At 51.6% G+C, this 22,907-nt stretch overlaps 1 protein-coding gene across 1 annotated transcript in view; it reads left to right on the top strand.

Moving 5' to 3' along the window:
• Positions 1 to 21,097, top strand: part of LOC135037998 (AT-rich interactive domain-containing protein 3A-like) — a 164,884-nt gene extending 143,787 nt beyond the window's left edge. Inside the window, exons 4-6 of the mRNA XM_063954657.1 lie at positions 13,432 to 13,701; positions 18,022 to 18,111; positions 20,353 to 21,097. Of these exons, the coding sequence (XP_063810727.1) occupies positions 13,432 to 13,701; positions 18,022 to 18,111; positions 20,353 to 20,498 (506 nt within the window). The 3' untranslated portion in view covers positions 20,499 to 21,097. The remainder of the gene's footprint in view (positions 1 to 13,431; positions 13,702 to 18,021; positions 18,112 to 20,352) is intronic.
• Positions 21,098 to 22,907: the final 1,810 nt, after the last annotated feature.

The raw sequence follows: 22,907 nt of genomic DNA, 5'->3' as shown, positions 1-22,907 counted from the left end.
ATAGAGGAGGAGATGTGATAGAGGAGGAGATGTGATAGAGGAGGAGATGTGATAGAGGAGGAGATGTGATAAAGGGGGAGATGTGATAGAGAGGAGATGTGATGGAGGGGGAGATGTGATAGAGGAGGAGATGTGATAGAGGAGGAGATGTGATAGAGGGGGAGATGTGATAGAGGGGGAGATGTGATAGAGGGGGAGATGTGATAGAGGGGGAGATGTGATAGAGGGGGAGATGTGATAGAGGGGGAGATGTGATAGAGGGGGAGATGTGATAGAGGGGGAGATGTGATAGAGGGGGAGATGTGATAGAGGGGGAGATGTGATGGAGGGGGAGATGTGATGGAGGGGGAGATGTGATGGAGGGGGAGATGTGATGGAGGGGGAGATGTGATAGAGTGATAGAGGAGGAGATGTGATAGAGGGGGAGATGTGATAGAGGGGGAGATGTGATAGAGGGGGAGATGTGATAGAGGGGAGATGTGATAGAGGGGGAGGAGGAGCTGTGATAGAGGGGGAGATGTGATAGAGGGGAGATGTGATAGAGGGGGAGGAGGAGCTGTGATAGAGGGGGAGATGTGTTAGAGGGGGAGGAGGAGCTGTGATAGAGGGGGAGCTGTGTGATAGAGGAGGAGATGTGATAGAGGGGGAGGAGGAGCTGTGATAGAGGGGGAGATGTGATAGAGGGGGAGCTGTGTGATAGAGGAGGAGATGTGATAGAGGGGGAGGAGGAGCTGTGATAGAGGGGGAGATGTGATAGAGGGGGAGGAGGAGCTGTGATAGAGGGGGAGCTGTGTGATAGAGGAGGAGATGTGATAGAGGAGGAGCTGTGATAGAGGGGGAGATGTGATAGAGGAGGAGATGTGATAAAGGGGGAGGAGGAGCTGTGATAGAGGGGGAGTTGCTGTGATAGAGGGGGAGTTGCTGTGATAGAGGAGGAGATGTGATAGAGGAGGAGATGTGATAGAGGGGGAGATGTGATAGAGGGGGAGATGTGATAGAGGGGGAGATGTGATAGAGGGGGAGATGTGATAGAGGGGGAGATGTGATAGAGGGGGAGATGTGATAGAGGGGGAGCTGTGTGATAGAGGAGGAGATGTGATAGAGGGGGAGATGTGATAGAGGAGGAGATGTGATAAAGGGGGAGGAGGAGCTGTGATAGAGGGGGAGTTGCTGTGATAGAGGGGGAGTTGCTGTGATAGAGGAGGAGATGTGATAGAGGAGGAGATGTGATAGAGGAGGAGATGTGATAGAGGGGAGATGTGATAGAGGGGAGATGTGATAAAGGGGGAGATGTGATAGAGGGGGAGATGTGATAGAGGGGGAGATGTGATAGAGGGGGAGATGTGATAGAAGAGGAGATGTGATAGAGTGATAGAGGAGGAGATGTGATAGAGAAGGAGATGTGATAGAGGAGGAGATGTGATGGAGGGGGAGATGTGATAGAGGAGGAGATGTGATAGAGTGATAGAGGAGGAGATGTGATAGAGGAGGAGATGTGATAGAGGGGGAGATGTGATAGAGGGGAAGATGTGATAGAGGGGGAGATGTGATAGAGGGGGAGATGTGATAGAGGGGGAGATGTGATAGAGGGGGAGATGTGATAGAGGGGGAGATGTGATAGAGGGGGAGATGTGATAGAGGGGGAGATGTGATGGAGGGGGAGATGTGATAGAGGAGGAGATGTGATAGAGTGGGAGATGTGATAGAGGGGGAGATGTGATAGAGGGGGAGATGTGATGGAGGGGGAGATGTGATGGAGGGGGAGATGTGATGGAGGGGGAGATGTGATGGAGGAGGAGATGTGATGGAGGGGGAGATGTGATAGAGTGATAGAGGAGGAGATGTGATAGAGAAGGAGATGTGATAGAGGAGGAGATGTGATAGAGGGGGAGATGTGATGGAGGGGGAGATGTGATAGAGTGATAGAGGAGGAGATGTGATAGAGAAGGAGATGTGATAGAGGAGGAGATGTGATAGAGGGGGAGATGTGATGGAGGGGGAGATGTGATAGAGGGGGAGCTGTGTGATAGAGGAGGAGATGTGATAGAGGGGGAGGAGGAGCTGTGATAGAGGGGGAGATGTGATAGAGGGGGAGGAGGAGCTGTGATAGAGGGGGAGCTGTGTGATAGAGGAGGAGATGTGATAGAGGAGGAGCTGTGATAGAGGGGGAGATGTGATAGAGGAGGAGATGTGATAAAGGGGGAGGAGGAGCTGTGATAGAGGGGGAGTTGCTGTGATAGAGGGGGAGTTGCTGTGATAGAGGAGGAGATGTGATAGAGGGGGAGATGTGATAGAAGAGGAGATGTGATAGAGTGATAGAGGAGGAGATGTGATAGAGGGGGAGATGTGATAGAGGGGGAGATGTGATAGAGGAGGAGATGTGATGGAGGGGGAGATGTGATGGAGGAGGAGATGTGATGGAGGGGGAGATGTGATAGAGTGATAGAGGAGGAGATGTGATAGAGAAGGAGATGTGATAGAGGAGGAGATGTGATAGAGGGGGAGATGTGATGGAGGGGGAGATGTGATAGAGTGATAGAGGAGGAGATGTGATAGAGAAGGAGATGTGATAGAGGAGGAGATGTGATAGAGGGGGAGATGTGATGGAGGGGGAGATGTGATAGAGGGGGAGCTGTGTGATAGAGGAGGAGATGTGATAGAGGGGGAGGAGGAGCTGTGATAGAGGGGGAGCTGTGTGATAGAGGAGGAGATGTGATAGAGGAGGAGCTGTGATAGAGGGGGAGATGTGATAGAGGGGGAGATGTGATGGAGGGGGAGATGTGATAGAGGGGGAGATGTGATAGAGGAGGAGATGTGATAGAGGAGGAGATGTGATAGAGGAGGAGATGTGATAGAGTGATAGAGGAGGAGATGTGATAGAGGGGGAGATGTGATAGAGGAGGAGATGTGATAGAGGAGGAGATGTGATAGAGGGGGAGATGTGATAGAGGGGGAGATGTGATAGAGGGGGAGATGTGATAGAGGGGGAGATGTGATAGAGGGGGAGATGTGATAGAGGGGAGATGTGATGGAGGGGGAGATGTGATGGAGGGGGAGATGTGATAGAGGGGGAGATGTGATGGAGGGGGAGATGTGATGGAGGGGGAGATGTGATAGAGGGGGAGATGTGATAGAGGAGGAGATGTGATAGAGGAGGAGATGTGATAGAGTGATAGAGGAGGAGATGTGATAGAGGGGGAGATGTGATAGAGGGGGAGATGTGATAGAGGGGGAGATGTGATAGAGGGGAGATGTGATAGAGGGGAGATGTGATAGAGGGGGAGATGTGATGGAGGGGGAGATGTGATGGAGGGGGAGATGTGATAGAGGGGGAGATGTGATAGAGGAGGAGATGTGATAGAGGAGGAGATGTGATAGAGTGATAGAGGAGGAGATGTGATAGAGGGGGAGATGTGATAGAGGGGGAGATGTGATAGAGGGGGAGATGTGATAGAGGGGAGATGTGATAGAGGGGAGATGTGATAGAGGGGGAGATGTGATAGAGGGGGAGATGTGATGGAGGGGGAGATGTGATGGAGGGGGAGATGTGATAGAGGGGGAGATGTGATAGAGGAGGAGATGTGATGGAGGGGGAGATGTGATGGAGGGGGAGATGTGATGGAGGGGGAGATGTGATAGAGGAGGAGATGTGATAGAGGGGGAGATGTGATAGAGGGGGAGATGTGATAGAGGGGGAGATGTGATAGAGGGGAGATGTGATAGAGGGGGAGGAGGAGCTGTGATAGAGGGGGAGATGTGATAGAGGGGAGATGTGATAGAGGGGGAGGAGGAGCTGTGATAGAGGGGGAGATGTGTTAGAGGGGGAGGAGGAGCTGTGATAGAGGGGGAGCTGTGTGATAGAGGAGGAGATGTGATAGAGGAGGAGGAGCTGTGATAGAGGGGGAGATGTGATAGAGGGGGAGGAGGAGCTGTGATAGAGGGGGAGCTGTGTGATAGAGGAGGAGATGTGATAGAGGAGGAGATGTGATGGAGGGGGAGATGTGATAGAGGGGGAGCTGTGTGATAGAGGAGGAGATGTGATAGAGGGGGAGGAGGAGCTGTGATAGAGGGGGAGATGTGATAGAGGGGGAGGAGGAGCTGTGATAGAGGGGGAGCTGTGTGATAGAGGAGGAGATGTGATAGAGGAGGAGATGTGATGGAGGGGGAGATGTGATAGAGGGGGAGCTGTGTGATAGAGGAGGAGATGTGATAGAGGGGGAGGAGGAGCTGTGATAGAGGGGGAGATGTGATAGAGGGGGAGGAGGAGCTGTGATAGAGGGGGAGCTGTGTGATAGAGGAGGAGATGTGATGGAGGGGGAGATGTGATGGAGGGGGAGATGTGATGGAGGGGGAGATGTGATGGAGGGGGAGATGTGATGGAGGGGGAGATGTGATAGAGAGGAGATGTGATAGAGGAGGAGATGTGATAGAGGGGGAGATGTGATAGAGGAGGAGATGTGATAGAGGAGGAGATGTGATAGAGGGGGAGGAGGAGCTGTGATAGAGGGGGAGATGTGATAGAGGGGAGATGTGATAGAGGGGGAGGAGGAGCTGTGATAGAGGGGGAGATGTGATAGAGGAGGTGCTGTGATAGAGGAGGTGCTGTGATAGAGGAGGAGCTGTGATAGAGGAGGAGATGTGATAGAGGGGGAGATGTGATAGAGGAGGAGATGTGATAGAGGGGGAGATGTGATAGAGGGGGAGATGTGATAGAGTGATAGAGGAGGAGATGTGATAGAGGGGGAGATGTGATAGAGGAGGAGATGTGATAGAGGGGGAGGAGGAGCTGTGATAGAGGGGGAGATGTGATAGAGGGGAGATGTGATAGAGGGGGAGGAGGAGCTGTGATAGAGGGGGAGATGTGATAGAGGAGGTGCTGTGATAGAGGAGGTGCTGTGATAGAGGAGGAGCTGTGATAGAGGAGGAGCTGTGATAGAGGAGGAGATGTGATAGAGGGGGAGATGTGATAGAGGGGAGATGTGATAGAGTGATGGAGGGGGAGATGTGATGGAGGGGGAGATGTGATGGAGGGGGAGATGTGATGGAGGGGGAGATGTGATGGAGGGGGAGATGTGATGGAGGGGGAGATGTGATGGAGGGGGAGATGTGATAGAGGGGGAGATGTGATAGAGGGGGAGGAGGAGCTGTGATAGAGGGGGAGATGTGATAGAGGGGAGATGTGATAGAGGGGGAGGAGGAGCTGTGATAGAGGGGGAGATGTGATAGAGGGGGAGGAGGAGCTGTGATAGAGGGGGAGCTGTGTGATAGAGAAGGAGATGTGATAGAGGAGGAGATGTGATAGAGGAGGAGATGTGATAGAGTGATAGAGGAGGAGATGTGATAGAGGAGGAGATGTGATAGAGGAGGAGATGTGATAGAGGGGAAGATGTGATAGAGGGGGAGATGTGATAGAGGGGGAGATGTGATAGAGGGGGAGATGTGATAGAGGGGGAGATGGGGGAGATGTGATAGAGGGGGAGATGTGATAGAGGGGAGATGTGATAGAGGGGGAGATGTGATAGAGGGGGAGATGTGATAGAGGGGGAGATGTGATAGAGGGGGAGATGTGATAGAGGGGGAGATGGGGGAGATGTGATAGAGGGGGAGATGTGATAGAGGGGAGATGTGATAGAGGAGGAGATGTGATAGAGGAGGAGGAGGAGCTGTGATAGAGGGGGAGATGTGATAGAGGGGGAGGAGGAGGAGCTGTGATAGAGGGGGAGCTGTGATAGAGGGGGAGCTGTGTGATAGAGGAGGAGATGTGATAGAGGGGGAGATGTGATGGAGGGGGAGATGTGATGGAGGGGGAGATGTGATGGAGGGGGAGATGTGATGGAGGGGGAGATGTGATGGAGGGGGAGATGTGATGGAGGGGGAGATGTGATGGAGGGGGAGATGTGATGGAGGGGGAGATGTGATAGAGGAGGAGATGTGATAGAGGAGGAGATGTGATAGAGGGGGAGATGTGATAGAGGGGGAGATGTGATAGAGGGGGAGATGTGATAGAGGGGAGATGTGATAGAGGGGGAGGAGGAGCTGTGATAGAGGGGGAGATGTGATAGAGGGGAGATGTGATAGAGGGGGAGGAGGAGCTGTGATAGAGGGGGAGATGTGTTAGAGGGGGAGGAGGAGCTGTGATAGAGGGGGAGCTGTGTGATAGAGGAGGAGATGTGATAGAGGGGGAGGAGGAGCTGTGATAGAGGGGGAGATGTGATAGAGGGGGAGGAGGAGCTGTGATAGAGGGGGAGCTGTGTGATAGAGGAGGAGATGTGATAGAGGAGGAGATGTGATAGAGGGGGAGATGTGATAGAGGGGGAGCTGTGTGATAGAGGAGGAGATGTGATAGAGGGGGAGGGGGAGATGTGATAGAGGGGGAGCTGTGTGATAGAGGAGGAGATGTGATAGAGTGATAGAGGAGGAGATGTGATAGAGGGGGAGATGTGATAGAGGGGGAGATGTGATAGAGGGGGAGATGTGATAGAGGGGGAGATGTGATAGAGGGGGAGATGTGACAGAGGGGGAGATGTGACGGAGGGGGAGATGTGACGGAGGGGGAGATGTGATGGAGGGGGAGATGTGATGGAGGGGGAGATGTGATAGAGAGGAGATGTGATAGAGGGGGAGATGTGATAGAGGGGGAGATGTGATAGAGGGGGAGATGTGATAGAGGGGGAGATGTGATAGAGGGGGAGATGTGATAGAGGGGGAGATGTGATAGAGGGGGAGATGTGATAGAGGGGGAGATGTGATAGAGAGGAGATGTGACAGAGGGGGAGATGTGACGGAGGGGGAGATGTGATGGAGGGGGAGATGTGATAGAGGGGGAGATGTGATAGAGGGGGAGATGTGATAGAGGGGGAGATGTGATAGAGGAGGAGATGTGATAGAGTGATAGAGGAGGAGATGTGACAGAGGGGGAGATGTGATGGAGGGGGAGATGTGATGGAGGGGGAGATGTGATAGAGGGGGAGATGTGATAGAGGGGGAGATGTGATAGAGGGGGAGATGTGATAGAGGAGGAGATGTGATAGAGTGATAGAGGAGGAGATGTGATAGAGGAGGAGATGTGATAGAGGGGGAGATGTGATAGAGGAGGAGATGTGATAGAGTGATAGAGGAGGAGATGTGATAGAGGAGGAGATGTGATAGAGGGGGAGATGTGATAGAGAGGAGATGTGATAGAGGGGGAGATGTGATGGAGGGGGAGATGTGATGGAGGGGGAGATGTGATGGAGAGGGAGATGTGATAGAGAGGAGATGTGATAGAGGGGGAGATGTGATAGAGGAGGAGATGTGATAGAGTGATAGAGGAGGAGATGTGATAGAGGGGGAGATGTGATAGAGGGGGAGATGTGATAGAGGGGGAGATGTGATAGAGGGGGAGATGTGATAGAGGAGGAGATGTGATAGAGGAGGAGATGTGATAGAGGGGAGATGTGATAGAGGGGGAGGAGGAGCTGTGATAGAGGGGGAGATGTGATAGAGGGGGAGATGTGATAGAGGAGGAGATGTGATAGAGTGATAGAGGAGGAGATGTGATAGAGGGGGAGATGTGATAGAGGGGGAGATGTGATAGAGGGGGAGATGTGATAGAGGAGGAGATGTGATAGAGGAGGAGATGTGATAGAGGGGAGATGTGATAGAGGGGGAGGAGGAGCTGTGATAGAGGGGGAGATGTGATGGAGGGGGAGATGTGATAGAGGGGGAGATGTGATGGAGGGGGAGATGTGATAGAGGGGGAGGAGGAGCTGTGATAGAGGGGGAGCTGTGTGATAGAGGAGGAGATGTGATAGAGGGGGAGATGTGATGGAGGGGGAGCTGTGATAGAGGGGGAGCTGTGATAGAGGGGGAGATGTGATAGAGGGGGAGATGTGATAGAGGGGGAGATGTGATAGAGGGGGAGCTGTGATAGAGGGGGAGCTGTGATAGAGGGGGAGCTGTGATAGAGGGGGAGATGTGATAGAGGGGGAGATGTGATAGAGGGGGAGATGTGATAGAGGGGGAGATGTGATAGAGGGGGAGATGTGATAGAGGGGGAGATGTGATAGAGGGGGAGATGTGATAGAGGGGGAGATGTGATAGAGAGGAGATGTGATAGAGAGGAGATGTGATAGAGGGGGAGATGTGATAGAGGGGGAGATGTGATAGAGGGGGAGATGTGATAGAGGGGGAGATGTGATAGAGAGGAGATGTGACAGAGGGGGAGATGTGATAGAGGGGGAGATGTGATAGAGGGGAGATGTGATAGAAGAGGAGATGTGATAGAGGGGGAGGAGGAGGAGCTGTGATAGAGGGGGAGATGTGATAGAGGGGGAGATGTGATGGAGGGGGAGATGTGATAGAGGGGGAGATGTGATAGAGGGGGAGATGTGATAGAGGGGGAGATGTGATAGAGGGGGAGGAGGAGGAGCTGTGATAGAGGGGGAGATGTGATAGAGGGGGAGATGTGATGGAGGGGGAGATGTGATGGAGGGGGAGATGTGATAGAGGGGGAGATGTGATAGAGGGGGAGATGTGATAGAGGGGGAGATGTGATAGAAGAGGAGATGTGATAGAGGGGGAGGAGGAGGAGCTGTGATAGAGGGGGAGATGTGATAGAGGGGGAGATGTGATAGAGGGGGAGATGTGATAGAGGGGGAGATGTGATAGAGGGGGAGATGTGATAGAGGGGGAGATGTGATAGAGGAGGAGATGTGATAGAGGAGGAGATGTGATAGAGAGGAGATGTGATAGAGGGGGAGATGTGATAGAGGGGGAGATGTGATAGAGGGGGAGATGTGATAGAGGGGGAGATGTGATAGAGGGGGAGATGTGATAGAGGGGGAGATGTGATAGAGGAGGAGATGTGATAGAGGAGGAGATGTGATAGAGAGGAGATGTGATAGAGGGGGAGATGTGATAGAGAGGAGATGTGATGGAGGGGGAGATGTGATGGAGGGGGAGATGTGATGGAGGGGGAGATGTGATGGAGGGGGAGATGTGATAGAGGGGGAGATGTGATAGAGGGGGAGATGTGATAGAGGGGGAGATGTGATAGAGGGGGAGATGTGATAGAGGGGGAGATGTGATGGAGGGGGAGATGTGATGGAGGGGGAGATGTGATGGAGGGGGAGCTGTGATAGAGGGGGAGCTGTGATAGAGGGGAGATGTGATAGAGGGGAGATGTGATAGAGGGGGAGGAGGAGCTGTGATAGAGGGGGAGATGTGATAGAGGGGGAGGAGGAGCTGTGATAGAGGGGGAGCTGTGTGATAGAGGAGGAGATGTGATAGAGGAGGAGATGTGATAGAGGAGGAGCTGTGATAGAGGGGGAGATGTGATAGAGGGGAGATGTGATAGAGGAGGAGATGTGATAGAGGGGAGATGTGATAGAGGAGGAGATGTGATAGAGGGGGAGGAGGAGCTGTGATAGAGGGGGAGATGTGATAGAGGGGAGATGTGATAGAGGGGGAGGAGGAGCTGTGATAGAGGAGGAGATGTGATAGAGTGATAGAGGAGGAGATGTGATAGAGGAGGAGATGTGATAGAGGGGGAGATGTGATAGAGGGGGAGATGGGGGAGATGTGATAGAGGGGGAGATGTGATAGAGGAGGAGATGTGATAGAGGGGGAGGAGGAGCTGTGATAGAGGGGGAGATGTGATAGAGGGGGAGCTGTGATAGAGGGGGAGCTGTGTGATAGAGGAGGAGATGTGATAGAGGAGGAGCTGTGATAGAGGGGGAGATGTGATAGAGGGGGAGATGTGATAGAGGGGGAGATGTGATAGAGGGGAGATGTGATAGAGGAGGAGATGTGATAGAGGGGAGATGTGATAGAGGAGGAGATGTGATAGAGGGGGAGGAGGAGCTGTGATAGAGGGGGAGATGTGATAGAGGGGAGATGTGATAGAGGGGGAGGAGGAGCTGTGATAGAGGAGGAGATGTGATAGAGTGATAGAGGAGGAGATGTGATAGAGGAGGAGATGTGATAGAGGGGGAGATGTGATAGAGGGGGAGATGGGGGAGATGTGATAGAGGGGGAGATGTGATAGAGGAGGAGATGTGATAGAGGGGGAGGAGGAGCTGTGATAGAGGGGGAGATGTGATAGAGGGGGAGCTGTGATAGAGGGGGAGCTGTGTGATAGAGGAGGAGATGTGATAGAGGAGGAGCTGTGATAGAGGGGGAGATGTGATAGAGGGGGAGATGTGATAGAGGGGGAGATGTGATAGAAGAGGAGATGTGATAGAGGGGGAGGAGGAGGAGCTGTGATAGAGGGGGAGATGTGATGGAGGGGGAGATGTGATGGAGGGGGAGATGTGATGGAGGGGGAGATGTGATGGAGGGGGAGATGTGATGGAGGGGGAGATGTGATGGAGGGGGAGATGTGATGGAGGGGGAGATGTGATAGAGGGGGAGATGTGATAGAGGGGGAGATGTGATAGAGGGGGAGATGTGATAGAGGGGGAGATGTGATAGAGGGGGAGATGTGATAGAGGGGGAGATGTGATAGAGGGGAGATGTGATAGAAGAGGAGATGTGATAGAGGGGGAGGAGGAGGAGCTGTGATAGAGGGGGAGATGTGATGGAGGGGGAGATGTGATGGAGGGGGAGATGTGATGGAGGGGGAGATGTGATGGAGGGGGAGATGTGATGGAGGGGGAGATGTGATGGAGGGGGAGATGTGATAGAGGGGGAGATGTGATAGAGGGGGAGATGTGATAGAGGGGGAGATGTGATAGAGGGGGAGATGTGATAGAGGGGGAGATGTGATAGAGGGGAGATGTGATAGAGGGGGAGGAGGAGCTGTGATAGAGGGGGAGATGTGATAGAGGGGGAGGAGGAGCTGTGATAGAGGGGGAGCTGTGTGATAGAGGAGGAGATGTGATAGAGGAGGAGATGTGATAGAGGAGGAGATGTGATAGAGGGGGAGGAGGAGCTGTGATAGAGGGGGAGATGTGATGGAGGGGGAGATGTGATAGAGGGGGAGATGTGATAGAGGGGGAGATGTGATAGAGGGGGAGATGTGATAGAGGAGGAGATGTGATAGAGGGGGAGATGTGATAGAGGAGGAGATGTGATGGAGGGGGAGATGTGATAGAGGGGGAGATGTGATAGAGGGGGAGATGTGATAGAGGAGGAGATGTGATAGAGGGGGAGATGTGATAGAGGAGGAGATGTGATAGAGGGGGAGATGTGATAGAGGAGGAGATGTGATGGAGGGGGGAGATGTGATAGAGGAGGAGATGTGATGGAGGGGGAGATGTGATAGAGGAGGAGATGTGATGGAGGGGGAGATGTGATAGAGGGGGAGGAGGAGCTGTGATAGAGGGGGAGATGTGATAGAGGAGGAGATGTGATAGAGGAGGAGATGTGATAGAGAGGAGATGTGATAGAGGGGGAGATGTGATAGAGGGGGAGATGTGATAGAGGAGGAGCTGTGATAGAGGGGGAGATGTGATGGAGGGGGAGATGTGATAGAGGAGGAGATGTGATAGAGAGGAGATGTGATAGAGGGGGAGATGTGATAGAGGGGGAGATGTGATAGAGGGGGAGATGTGATAGAGGGGGAGATGTGATGGAGGGGGAGATGTGATAGAGAGGAGATGTGATAGAGAGGAGATGTGACAGAGGGGGAGATGTGATAGAGGGGGAGATGTGATAGAGGGGGAGATGTGATAGAAGAGGAGATGTGATAGAGGAGGAGATGTGATAGAGGGGGAGGAGGAGGAGCTGTGATAGAGGGGGAGATGTGATAGAGGGGAGATGTGATAGAGGGGGAGGAGGAGCTGTGATAGAGGGGGAGATGTGATAGAGGGGGAGGAGGAGCTGTGATAGAGGGGGAGCTGTGTGATAGAGGAGGAGATGTGATAGAGGAGGAGATGTGATAGAGGGGGAGGAGGAGGAGCTGTGATAGAGGGGGAGATGTGATAGAGGGGAGATGTGAGAGGGGGAGGAGGAGCTGTGATAGAGGGGGAGATGTGATAGAGGGGGAGGAGGAGCTGTGATAGAGGGGGAGCTGTGTGATAGAGGAGGAGATGTGATAGAGGAGGAGATGTGATAGAGGGGAGATGTGATAGAGGGGGAGGAGGAGCTGTGATAGAGGGGGAGCTGTGTGATAGAGGAGGAGATGTGATAGAGGAGGAGATGTGATGGAGGAGGAGATGTGATGGAGGAGGAGATGTGATGGAGGGGGAGATGTGATGGAGGGGGAGATGTGATAGAGGGGGAGATGTGATAGAGGGGGAGATGTGATAGAGGGGGAGATGTGATAGAGGGGGAGATGTGATAGAGGGGGAGATGTGATAGAGAGGAGATGTGATAGAGGGGGAGATGTGATAGAGAGGAGATGTGACAGAGGGGGAGATGTGATAGAGGGGGAGATGTGATAGAGGGGAGATGTGATAGAAGAGGAGATGTGATAGAGGGGGAGGAGGAGGAGCTGTGATAGAGGGGGAGATGTGATAGAGGGGAGATGTGATAGAGGGGGAGGAGGAGCTGTGATAGAGGGGGAGATGTGATAGAGGGGGAGGAGGAGCTGTGATAGAGGGGGAGCTGTGTGATAGAGGAGGAGATGTGATAGAGGAGGAGATGTGATAGAGGGGAGATGTGATAGAGGGGGAGGAGGAGCTGTGATAGAGGGGGAGCTGTGTGATAGAGGAGGAGATGTGATAGAGGAGGAGATGTGATGGAGGAGGAGATGTGATGGAGGAGGAGATGTGATGGAGGAGGAGATGTGATGGAGGGGGAGATGTGATGGAGGGGGAGATGTGATGGAGGGGGAGATGTGATGGAGGGGGAGATGTGATGGAGGGGGAGATGTGATAGAGGGGGAGATGTGATAGAGGGGGAGATGTGATAGAGGGGGAGATGTGATAGAGGGGGAGATGTGATAGAGGGGGAGATGTGATAGAGGGGGAGATGTGATAGAGGGGGAGATGTGATAGAGGGGGAGATGTGATAGAGGGGGAGATGTGATAGAGGGGGAGATGTGATAGAGGGGAGATGTGATAGAGGGGGAGATGTGATAGAGGGGGAGATGTGATAGAGGGGGAGATGTGATAGAGGGGGAGATGTGATAGAGGGGGAGATGTGATAGAGGAGGAGATGTGATAGAGGAGGAGATGTGATAGAGGGGGAGATGTGATAGAGGGGGAGATGTGATAGAGGGGGAGATGTGATAGAGGGGGAGATGTGATAGAGGGGGAGATGTGATAGAGGGGGAGATGTGATAGAGGGGGAGATGTGATAGAGGGGGAGATGTGATAGAGGGGGAGATGTGATAGAGGAGGAGATGTGATAGAGGAGGAGATGTGATAGAGGGGGAGATGTGATAGAGGGGGAGATGTGATAGAGGGGGAGATGTGATAGAGGAGGAGATGTGAGGGGGAGCTGTGATAGAGGAGGAGATGTGATAGAGGGGAGATACACTTCTAACAGATACATGTTTTATTCCAGAAGACAGCGTACACACACATGGAAACACCCAGCGGATAGGAATCCCCATCTGTCTGCCCGGTCACCACGCAGCAACGGCACAAGCAGTACAAGTAATGCAGGCAGCAGCTCTGGAACAACTGCGGGAAAAGCTGGAATCTGGGGAACCTCCGGAAAAGAAGATGGCGTTGATGGCAGAGGAACAGCAGCGGTTAATGCAGCACGCTCTGCAGCACAATTTCCTGGCCATGGCTGCGCAACTGCCCATGAACATCAAAATCAACAGCCGAGGTAACATAGCAAGTAAAAGCAAGAAAGTGGGCATCTGGGCAGGGGGGCATATACATTGTAGCAGGAGTCTTGCTAGAATGCACTCTGCTACAAAAATTCAACCAGCGACCGACTCCAGGCTTGTACAAAAACAACAAATACCTTGAATTCAGGTAGCTCAAAAACAAAGATATACATAAAACAAAGATCACTGTCTTTAGTATAAACTACCAGGGAGGTTAGGCCCTGCCTCACTCCCTCTTACATAATAAGGAACCCTTCAGGTCCCGGCATCATAACACTAGTGACCCAGCCCTCCGGATCCCACTGTCCCTAGCAGGCCTATCACCTGGACACTAATTGTCTTCAGGAGCCCTGACTAATGGGAGAGACTCTGCTTTAAACCCAGCACCCAGGTGCTGGCTGATGAAGCAGCTTCTTAAGCTAAGAAGCCTATAAGACCTGGTCTGGGCCCAATGGATGGGAACACGGTTCATCCACACTTCCCTATGGTGTTTCCAGGTGGCAAAGTACCTCTCCTGCCACATACCCTTTCCCTCAGCTTTTCCTGGCTCAGAAAAGTGGCATGTGACATTGGCATGGTTTCACGTTTGCCAATTATTATGGGCTGACAAATCTTCGGGCCATAACTTGGGCCCACACACCTGGATCCCAAGTTCCTGTCCCAAGTACATGTCCGAGGCCCTTTTAACTGGACTTGGAATCTGTTTCCATTAAAGGTTTGTGGCACCTACTCCACGGTGCCACCTTCCCTTTCCCTCCACTTTAGCATAGTGGCCAAAGTGGTCGTTTTAATGGACAACTTCCCATTGGCCACTAAACTTCCCCTCCTCTTCACCTTTCCACCTTTAGGGATGTTTCCCTTATCGGGGGCTCGGATTTACTGGCTACTGAGGAGGTCGCTTCATTCTTGTCTGGGTGTTTGTGACACCTGACCTTAACCAACTCTGGACTGGGGAAGGTTTTCAAGTTCACTCTGGGCTTAGTAGTCACCCCGGCCCTCACTGGTCTTGGCCTATATGGACAATTCCACCTTTTATGGCCAAGCTCTTGGCACCGGTAACACCTAGTCTCTGCCCTGACTTTAATTGTTCTGAGGTCATGGTCCAATTTTGCACCCACCCTTTCCCTCAGAGTGAGGCACTGGTCCTGAGTCTCAGAAAGTCCTTTCCATCTGTTGAACTTTTAGTGCTTCCTTCAGTCTTTCCAGGTTTGGTAACATTTCCTTTATTAACATGACTGCTTCGTCCTCCGATCTCCCATGTTTGACCCTAGTCACCGTCTCCTGCTGTTCTATGACCGGCACATAACCCATTTTGAGTCTCTTGTCCAGGTCTCTTATTCGACTCCGTAGTTTAGGAATCTCCTTCACGGTTTCTTTTAGCTGGCTATTACTTTAGGCCAGCTTTTGGATCTCTCCCCTCAAATTTTCCAGCTCTCGTGTCTCATATAGATAACTCTCCTTGGATAGAGCAACCTCAGAAATGGGACTCTGCACCGATTCCTCTGAGACAGGTTCTTGCTCCTTACTTAGTGTGTCCTTTATGAACTGTCCCAGTTCAGCAATTGGATCTTGAGCCTCTCCTGGTGGATCATGCCAGGGTGCAACAACCCCAAGATCGAAATCTTGCACCTTATCCTCCTCATACACAAGGGAAACCCCTTCAGAAGCAGGTTCCTGGATGACTTCGGAAGTGGACTCCTGTATTGCAACTAGCTTAGCCATGACTAGCTCACGTAGGCGAGACACTGCCAAAGGTACGGTCTTTGTCTGTGATTCATCAGAGAAAGTCTCACATGTGTACTGGATGTCCAGAACTGGGGGCTTCTGAACCTGTGATGTCCCATCAGGGATTAACTTCTGAACGTGTATCGCGTCAACAGGAGAAGGATCCTGGGTTTCCAAGACTTCAACAGAAACTATCTCCAGCTCAGATAAGACTTCCTGTTCTAGGATGGGCTCTTGAGTAGTCATCAAATTGCCATAAGTCGAGGTAGATTCCTGGGATTCATCATTCTGCCACAGATCCAGCAAATTAAAGGATTCTTGTTTTGGAGGTGGATGATCACTTGACATCAAGTCAACCTCTCCCAGCTCCTGGTCCTTTAATTGGACATTCCTTTCAAGGTCACTTATCATGTGACCTAAAAAAAAAAAAGTTCCATGCTAAAATCTTCCCCAAGATCTGGATTACTCCCCAATAAACTCTCCACTTCACTCTCCAACTGTGGGGCTTTAATAGGGTCACATAAGTTCCTGACCTGAGGTGTTAGAGCTGTCACCCCTTTTGTTTTTTTAGCATGAATTCTTTTTGTTACCCATTTGAAGAGACACTTCAGAAAATGGTGTATATCTGAAAATCTTTATTCACCCTGTTCCCTTCGTAAACTGTAAGTGAAAGGGAAAATAAAAATTCCTTTTTTTTTTTATTTATTTTTTAGCACAGATTAGGCTTTTAGCAAAGCACTGAAATGTAGCATGTACATAGTGGTCACAAATACCTTACACTGGTAGTGCAAATAAACAACTTCTCCCTTCAGGCTCTTAAAACTAGAACTCAGGGATTGCTGGGACACATAGTGCCACAGAGTTTCTTTACTTAAACAGATCCACCTATATAAAAGGTTTCAACTTTGCTTGATTGGTCTTAATGAGCTAATTAACAGGGACACCAGACTCCCTCTACTAGATTTTGCAGGCACAGGTAAAAATAAGTTTGGAAAAGAAATTCAGTCATAAATTAACAGATGCTTGCAACCCCTTAGAGCAAATCAACACAGCTACTTTCAATGAATGGTGCGATGCAGGAAAGACTGAACAATCCAAGCACTCTGTTTAACCTCTTTGCTGCCAATGCAAACCTTTGCACCAAAATCAAACACATTCAGTTTAATCAAAACATATCATTATTTTTACCCCGTGGGGTTGCTTTTAACAACTACTCACAGCACCATTGGTCTGGTACTGATGCCCATGAGTTCATCTTGGTCTGTAGTTCGTTGGTATGTGTGCCGCTACCTTGCGGCTGTTGGGTCCTCTGCCACGTGTGACACGACTAGCAGAAGGGTCCCTTTTCAGGCGCCATTTGTAACAGGAGTCTTGCTAGAATGTGCTCTGCTACAAAAATTCCACCAACGACCGACTCCAGGCTTGTGCAAAAACAACAAATACCTTTTATTCAGGTAGCTCAAAACAAAGATGTACATAAAACAAAGATCACTGTCTCTAGTATAAACAACTAGGGAGGTTAGGCCCTGCCTCACTCCCTCTTACTTACCGTTCAGGTCCCGGCATCCTGACACTAGTGGCCCAGCCCTCCGGATCCCACTGTCCCTAGCAGGCCTATCACCTGGACACTAACTGCCTTCAGGAGCCCTGACTCATGGGAGAGACTCTGCTTTAAACCCAGCAGCCAGGTGCTGGCTGATGAAGCAGCTTCTTGGGCTAAGAAGCCTATAAGACCTGGTCTGGGCCCAATGGATGGGAACCCAGTCCATCCACACTTCCCTATGGTTGTTTCCAGGTGGCAAAGTACCTCTCCTGCCACAACATGTAATATGTCTGCATGCAGGGTAATTACCGGCGGCTTCTCCATGTAGCCCACACATGCTAGGCAGCTTTATTCTCACACTGCAATGTAGCTCTGAGCTAGGACACGCCCCTCCCACACCTAACTCTCTGCACATGTTACATCTGCCCCCTGCAGTGCAGCATGGTGTTACCCAGGTGCCGAGTTACTGGCGGCTTCTGCATGTAGCCACACATGCTGGACAGCTTTATTCTCACACTTCAATGGAAATCTGAGCTAGGACACGCCCCTCTCACACCTAAATCTCTGCACATGTTACATCTGCCCCCCTGCAGTGCAGCATGGTGTTACGCAGGCGCTTAGTTACTGGCTGCTTCTGCATGTAGCCCACACGTGCTGGGCAGCTTTATTCTCACACTGCAATGTAGCTCTGATCTAGTACACATCCCTCCCACACCTAACTCTCTGCACATGTTACATCTGTCCCTGCAGCACAGCATGGTGGTACCCAGGTGCCGAGTTACTGGCTGCTTCTACATGTAGCCCACACATGCTGGGCAGCTTTATTCTCACACTGCAATGTAGCTCTGACCTAGGACACGCCCCTCCCACACCTAACTCTATTGTGTAGCGAAAAGGAAGTTGTGCATTTAAAAAATAAATAAAAATGAAATGCTGATACTGTATCTTTGTGAGTCCTGATACTTGTCCACAGAGCTTGCAATCTACAGCCAGGTTTTGTGGTGTCAGGGAGGTGCAGTGAGTGATGTTTCTCTCCGTCTCCCCCCAGATGACAGACAAGAGACGGCGATGAACCTGTCTGCGGCCAGCATCAGCAGCATCAACATGTCCATAGAAATGAATGGAGTTGTCTACGCAGGTAAGTAGCCACTCGCGCCTGTCACCGGCAGGAAATCCAGTGAGATACGGTCAGTGGCGGAGTGCGCACCTCACGTCTTCCCCCATTGTAATGAATTGAGGGAGCGGATGTCCTGACAGTCGGCAGCACCTACTAATAAAGGATGCGTCTTCATTAATGCGCCTCTGTCCAGCCGGAGAAACGGCTTCCGGACGCTCCACTGCCCTCTGGGCAATCGCCACCAAAGGCGTGCTGCTGCTCAATGGGAAGCGTCGGGTCACCAGTGGATTGCGAAGCCCAAATGATCACCGTCTTCAGACTAATCTCTCATGTCACCGTTACTATGGTAACCGGCCATTTACTGATCTTCACCTAATCTCATTTCTTACCTGTCTATGGCTTCACATAATTGTCAGTAATCCTCCCTCGCCCTGGTCTCTGGCATGCCGGAACGAGACTCGGATAAGTGCCGACTGAGAGCCACCCAATGGGGCCAGCTTTGTGACTGATCATTAATCAACTACTGTAGTGTTTGTGAGAAATATATAGACAGTACAGACACTGCAGATATAAAATATGTTGTTTTGCAATCAACCTTCAATTAGGCCCTATGTTCAGTAATACGCTGATGTCCGCAGCCACAGATCATACAGCGTTTCACGGGTGTCATGGCGCATATCCCCACCGCCCACCACAGCGGCAGTCCTTACAGCACAGGGCAGTGCTCAATCATATCCGCCGTGTCCTGACAGATCCAACGGAAACATCACAATAGACTATAGTTTCCTCTTAATGGGCAAAACCATGTGCAGTGCAGGTGGGGCAGATGTAACATGTGCAGAGAGAGTTAGACTTGGGTGGGGGGGGGGTGTTCAAACTGAAATCTAAATTTCAGTGTAAAAATAAAGCAGCCAGTATTTACCCTGCACAGAAACAAAATAACCCACCCAAATCTAACGCTCTCTGCACATGTTACATCTGCCCCCCCTGCACTGCACATGGTTTTGCCCATTAGAGGAAAATGTTGTTTTGCAATCAACCTGAATTAGACCCCTAATGTGTAATATAATGATGGTGGTGGGCTAACATGATGGTGGGCCGAGCTTATTAGCGGCGGTTTAAGTTGCGCCTGATGTGTTGTAGAGTCCGTATCGTCACACCCGCAGTGATTGTGCTGAGGGAACACGTGTGCGCGCTGTCTTGTAAACGACCACATGCCAGCGAGCCGTCCTCCAGTAACCATGGAAACGGGTTCACTACGATATGCCGGCGGCCGGGCTCCCGGCGACCAGCATACCGGCGCCGGGAGCCCGACCGCCGGCTTACCGACAGTGTGGCGAGCGCAAATGAGCACCTTGCGTGCTCGCTGCGCTCGCCTCCTACGGGCATGGTGGCGCGCTAAGCGCGCCACACTATTTTATTCTCCCTCCAGGGGGGGTCGTGGACCCCCACGAGGGAGAATAAGTGTCGGTATGCCGGCTGTCGGGCTCCCGGCGCCGGTATGCTGGTCGCCGGGAGCCCGACCGCCGGCATACTGAAGACCACCCCATGGAAACATCCTGCTCATCTGCTGGTGCCAGTGCAATAACCGGGGTACGGGAATTAGGGGTGAATGTGTGGCTCTGCCTGTATCAGAGGTGCGCTGGACTCATGATGGGCTACGCGGGTCTTACCCTGCCTGGCGGTGTCATATGTCCGTGTACAGATACATGGTGTGTGTAGAGAAACAGCACAGGGACGTGTACTAAGCCGTGGAGAGATAAAGGGGCCCATTTATTAACAAGTTTGAGCTATGTAAGACTTGTTGCGTATGATAAATGGGGCTCCAGCCAATCAGCTCCGGTCTTGTCTTTGAAAAACGACAGTTGGGAGCTGATTGGCTGGAGCACCATTTATCATATGCAACAAGTTTTAGAAAGCTAAAACTCGCTGATAAATGGGCCCCAAAGTACCAGTCAATCAGCACCTAACTGTCATGTTACAGGCTGTGTTTTAAAAATGACAATTAGAAGCTGATTGGCTAGCACTTTATCTCTCTCCAGTGCTTAGTACATAATAACCTGAAGCGAGTTACACAGACCACGTTGTCGGGGGAAAGCCTTGCAGACACTTCCATTTCACCAGTGAACAAGATGGCTTCCAGCTTCCATTTTGACTGAACACTTACCCATAACAGGGCGGGGGATAGACGCGTTCAGCTCTCAGGGATTGCGTGCGTAGATGGTTCTGTGCCCACGTTACCTGTGTCTCCTCTGTCCTCAGGTGTGCTGTTTGCTCGGAGGGCAGGAGCACCATCAGGGTCGAGCACAAGCCTGAACAACACTAACGAGCGCTCCAGCCCCGCTACGGCACAGATTCCTCCGCCCTCCTCATCGCACGGACACACTCCTCCCAGCTCCTCGCCCTGAGTCTCCGCAGCCTCCACCCTCTTCCAGTGTCCTTCACCCACATCTCACATTGTCACGCAGGGAAGGTGGTCTCTCTCGGAGGTTGGGGAGGACTGTGACGTGAACTGACGGAGCAGAAGAACACCGGTCCGGAGCAGCACTATGATAGGACTGTGTGAGCCGGACCTCGCAGAGCTTTCTCCTGGGCTCAGCACCACCTTCTGCTGGCAACCACTTACAGACCATGACCTGCTCCGGCCACCCTACCTCTCACCAACCCACCTGGAGCATACGGTATCATGCCTAAAGGTGATCCAGGTGCACTTACCTCTGTACAGTAACCCAGCATTGGATACATATGGAAGTTCCACGGTTATACCAATCATCTCCAGCCACCGAGCCCCCTGTTCTCCATGACCCACGGGTATTGGTGTAACCGCTGTGGAACCGGTCACGGCCAGAAACGAAGCAGTGGGGGGAAACTCATGAAATGCAGCTTTTACCAAAGATCTGAAACAAAGAGTTAATTTATTCAATCCTAAGACGTAGAATAGAAAAGTGTTTTTTCTTCTTGTTTTTTATTTCTCTGTTTGCAGAATAATGTCGCCTTTTCCGCAGTGTCCCGGCGTCTCACAGAATCTTCCAGTGAACGTCTTCTGTGACATTGGTTTAGATGAAGGCTTTAGCCTTGTAGCAGAAACGTGGGGTCCTCCCCTTACCTCAGAAGTAACAACACGCCTGAAAGTGAGGGCAACGGCGAGACCTCAGCGTGCTCCTCAGAGGTCCATCAGACCGCCATATTCTGTGTATATATATATGTTCCTATTTATCATTGGCTCGCATCTGGTCGGCCATTTTGTACACGATACCCCTATTTATCAGGAAGGTCCAATACAGAACTAGACTATTTCACCACATCTGCAATAAGATGTGATCTCAGCCTGCGGGACCAGAATGTATTAGCGGTGAGCGTGGCTTTAGGACATCAGGAAAGAGGGGGAGAGAAAAAAATCTCTGAATGTTTTCAGTTCTCAAAATGGAGGATTAGAGCGGGGTAACCGAACACATACAATGTATGAAGAAAACCCCATTTACAGCACTAGCCAGAATGGAGTCATATCACCTCACATTGGAAGTAAACCGGATCGGCAAAATGGAATCAGAGTGGCATAGTCAGGATCAGTGGCGTTACAAGGCGGGGGGGGCTCGCACCCGGGTGTGGCACCTGGAGGGGGTGACACCATAATGTCGGCTCCTCCGCAGTGACAGGAGCCAGGTGCTGCAGTGTGAAAGTCTCCTACAGCACCCGGCTCCTGTCATAGAAGAGGAGCCAGTAGCGCAAGGAGACTGTCTCCGGGGAGAGCCCAGTACATCCCAGCGTCTCCGGAGATATTATCCAATATGCTGCAACACACACATAGACCAGGCCTCTGCTCTGACTCTGACAGACCAACCTGTAAGGATAGCCCTCTGCTCTGACTCTGACAAACCCACCTGTAAGTATAGCCCTCTGCTCTGACTCTGACAGACCCACCTGTAAGGTTAGACCTCTGCTCTGACTCTCACAGACCCACCTGTAAGGATAGCCCTCTGCTCTGACTCTGACAGACCCACCTGTAAGGATAGCCCTCAACTCAGACTCTGACAGACCCACCTGTAAGGGTAGCCCTCAACTCAGACTCTGACAGACCCACCTATAAGGATAACACTCTGCCCAGACTCTTGACAGACTTAGCTGTTAGGATAGCCCTCAGCTCAGACTCTGACAGACCCACCTGTAAGGATAGCCCTGTGCCCTGACCCTGACAGACCCACCTATAAGGTTAGACCTCTGCTCTGACAGACCCATCTGTAAGGATAGCCCTCAGACTCTGACAGACCTTCCTGTAAGGATAGACCTCTGCTCTGACATACCAACCTGTAAGGATAGCCCTCAGCTCAGACTCTTGACAGACCCACCTGTAAGGATAGCCCTCAACTCAGACTCTGACAGGCCCACCTGTAAGGGTAGCCCTCAACTCAGACTCTGACAGACCCACCTATAAGGATAGCTCTCAGCTCAGACTCTTGACAGACCTGTTAGGATAGCGCTCAGCTAAGACTCTGACAGACCCACCTGTAAGGATAGCCCTCAGCTCAGACTCTGACAGACCCACCTGTAATGATAGACTGGCCCTCAGCTCAAACTCTGACAGACCCACCTGTAAGGATAGCCCTCAGCTCAGACTCTGACAGACCCACTCTGACAGATACATCTGTAAGGATAGCCCTCAGCTCAGACTCTGACAGACCTACCTGTAAAGATCGCCCTCAGTTCAGACTCTGACAGACCCACCTGTAAGGATAGCCCTCAGCTCAGACTCTGACAGAACCACCTGTAAGGATAGCCCTCAGCACAGACTCTTGACAGACTTACCTGTAAGGATAGAC

This window comes from Pseudophryne corroboree, chromosome 1, assembly GCF_028390025.1.
Source record: "Pseudophryne corroboree isolate aPseCor3 chromosome 1, aPseCor3.hap2, whole genome shotgun sequence".
NCBI classification, from domain to species: domain Eukaryota; kingdom Metazoa; phylum Chordata; class Amphibia; order Anura; family Myobatrachidae; genus Pseudophryne; species Pseudophryne corroboree.
This window is presented reverse-complemented; position numbering and strand designations above follow the sequence as displayed.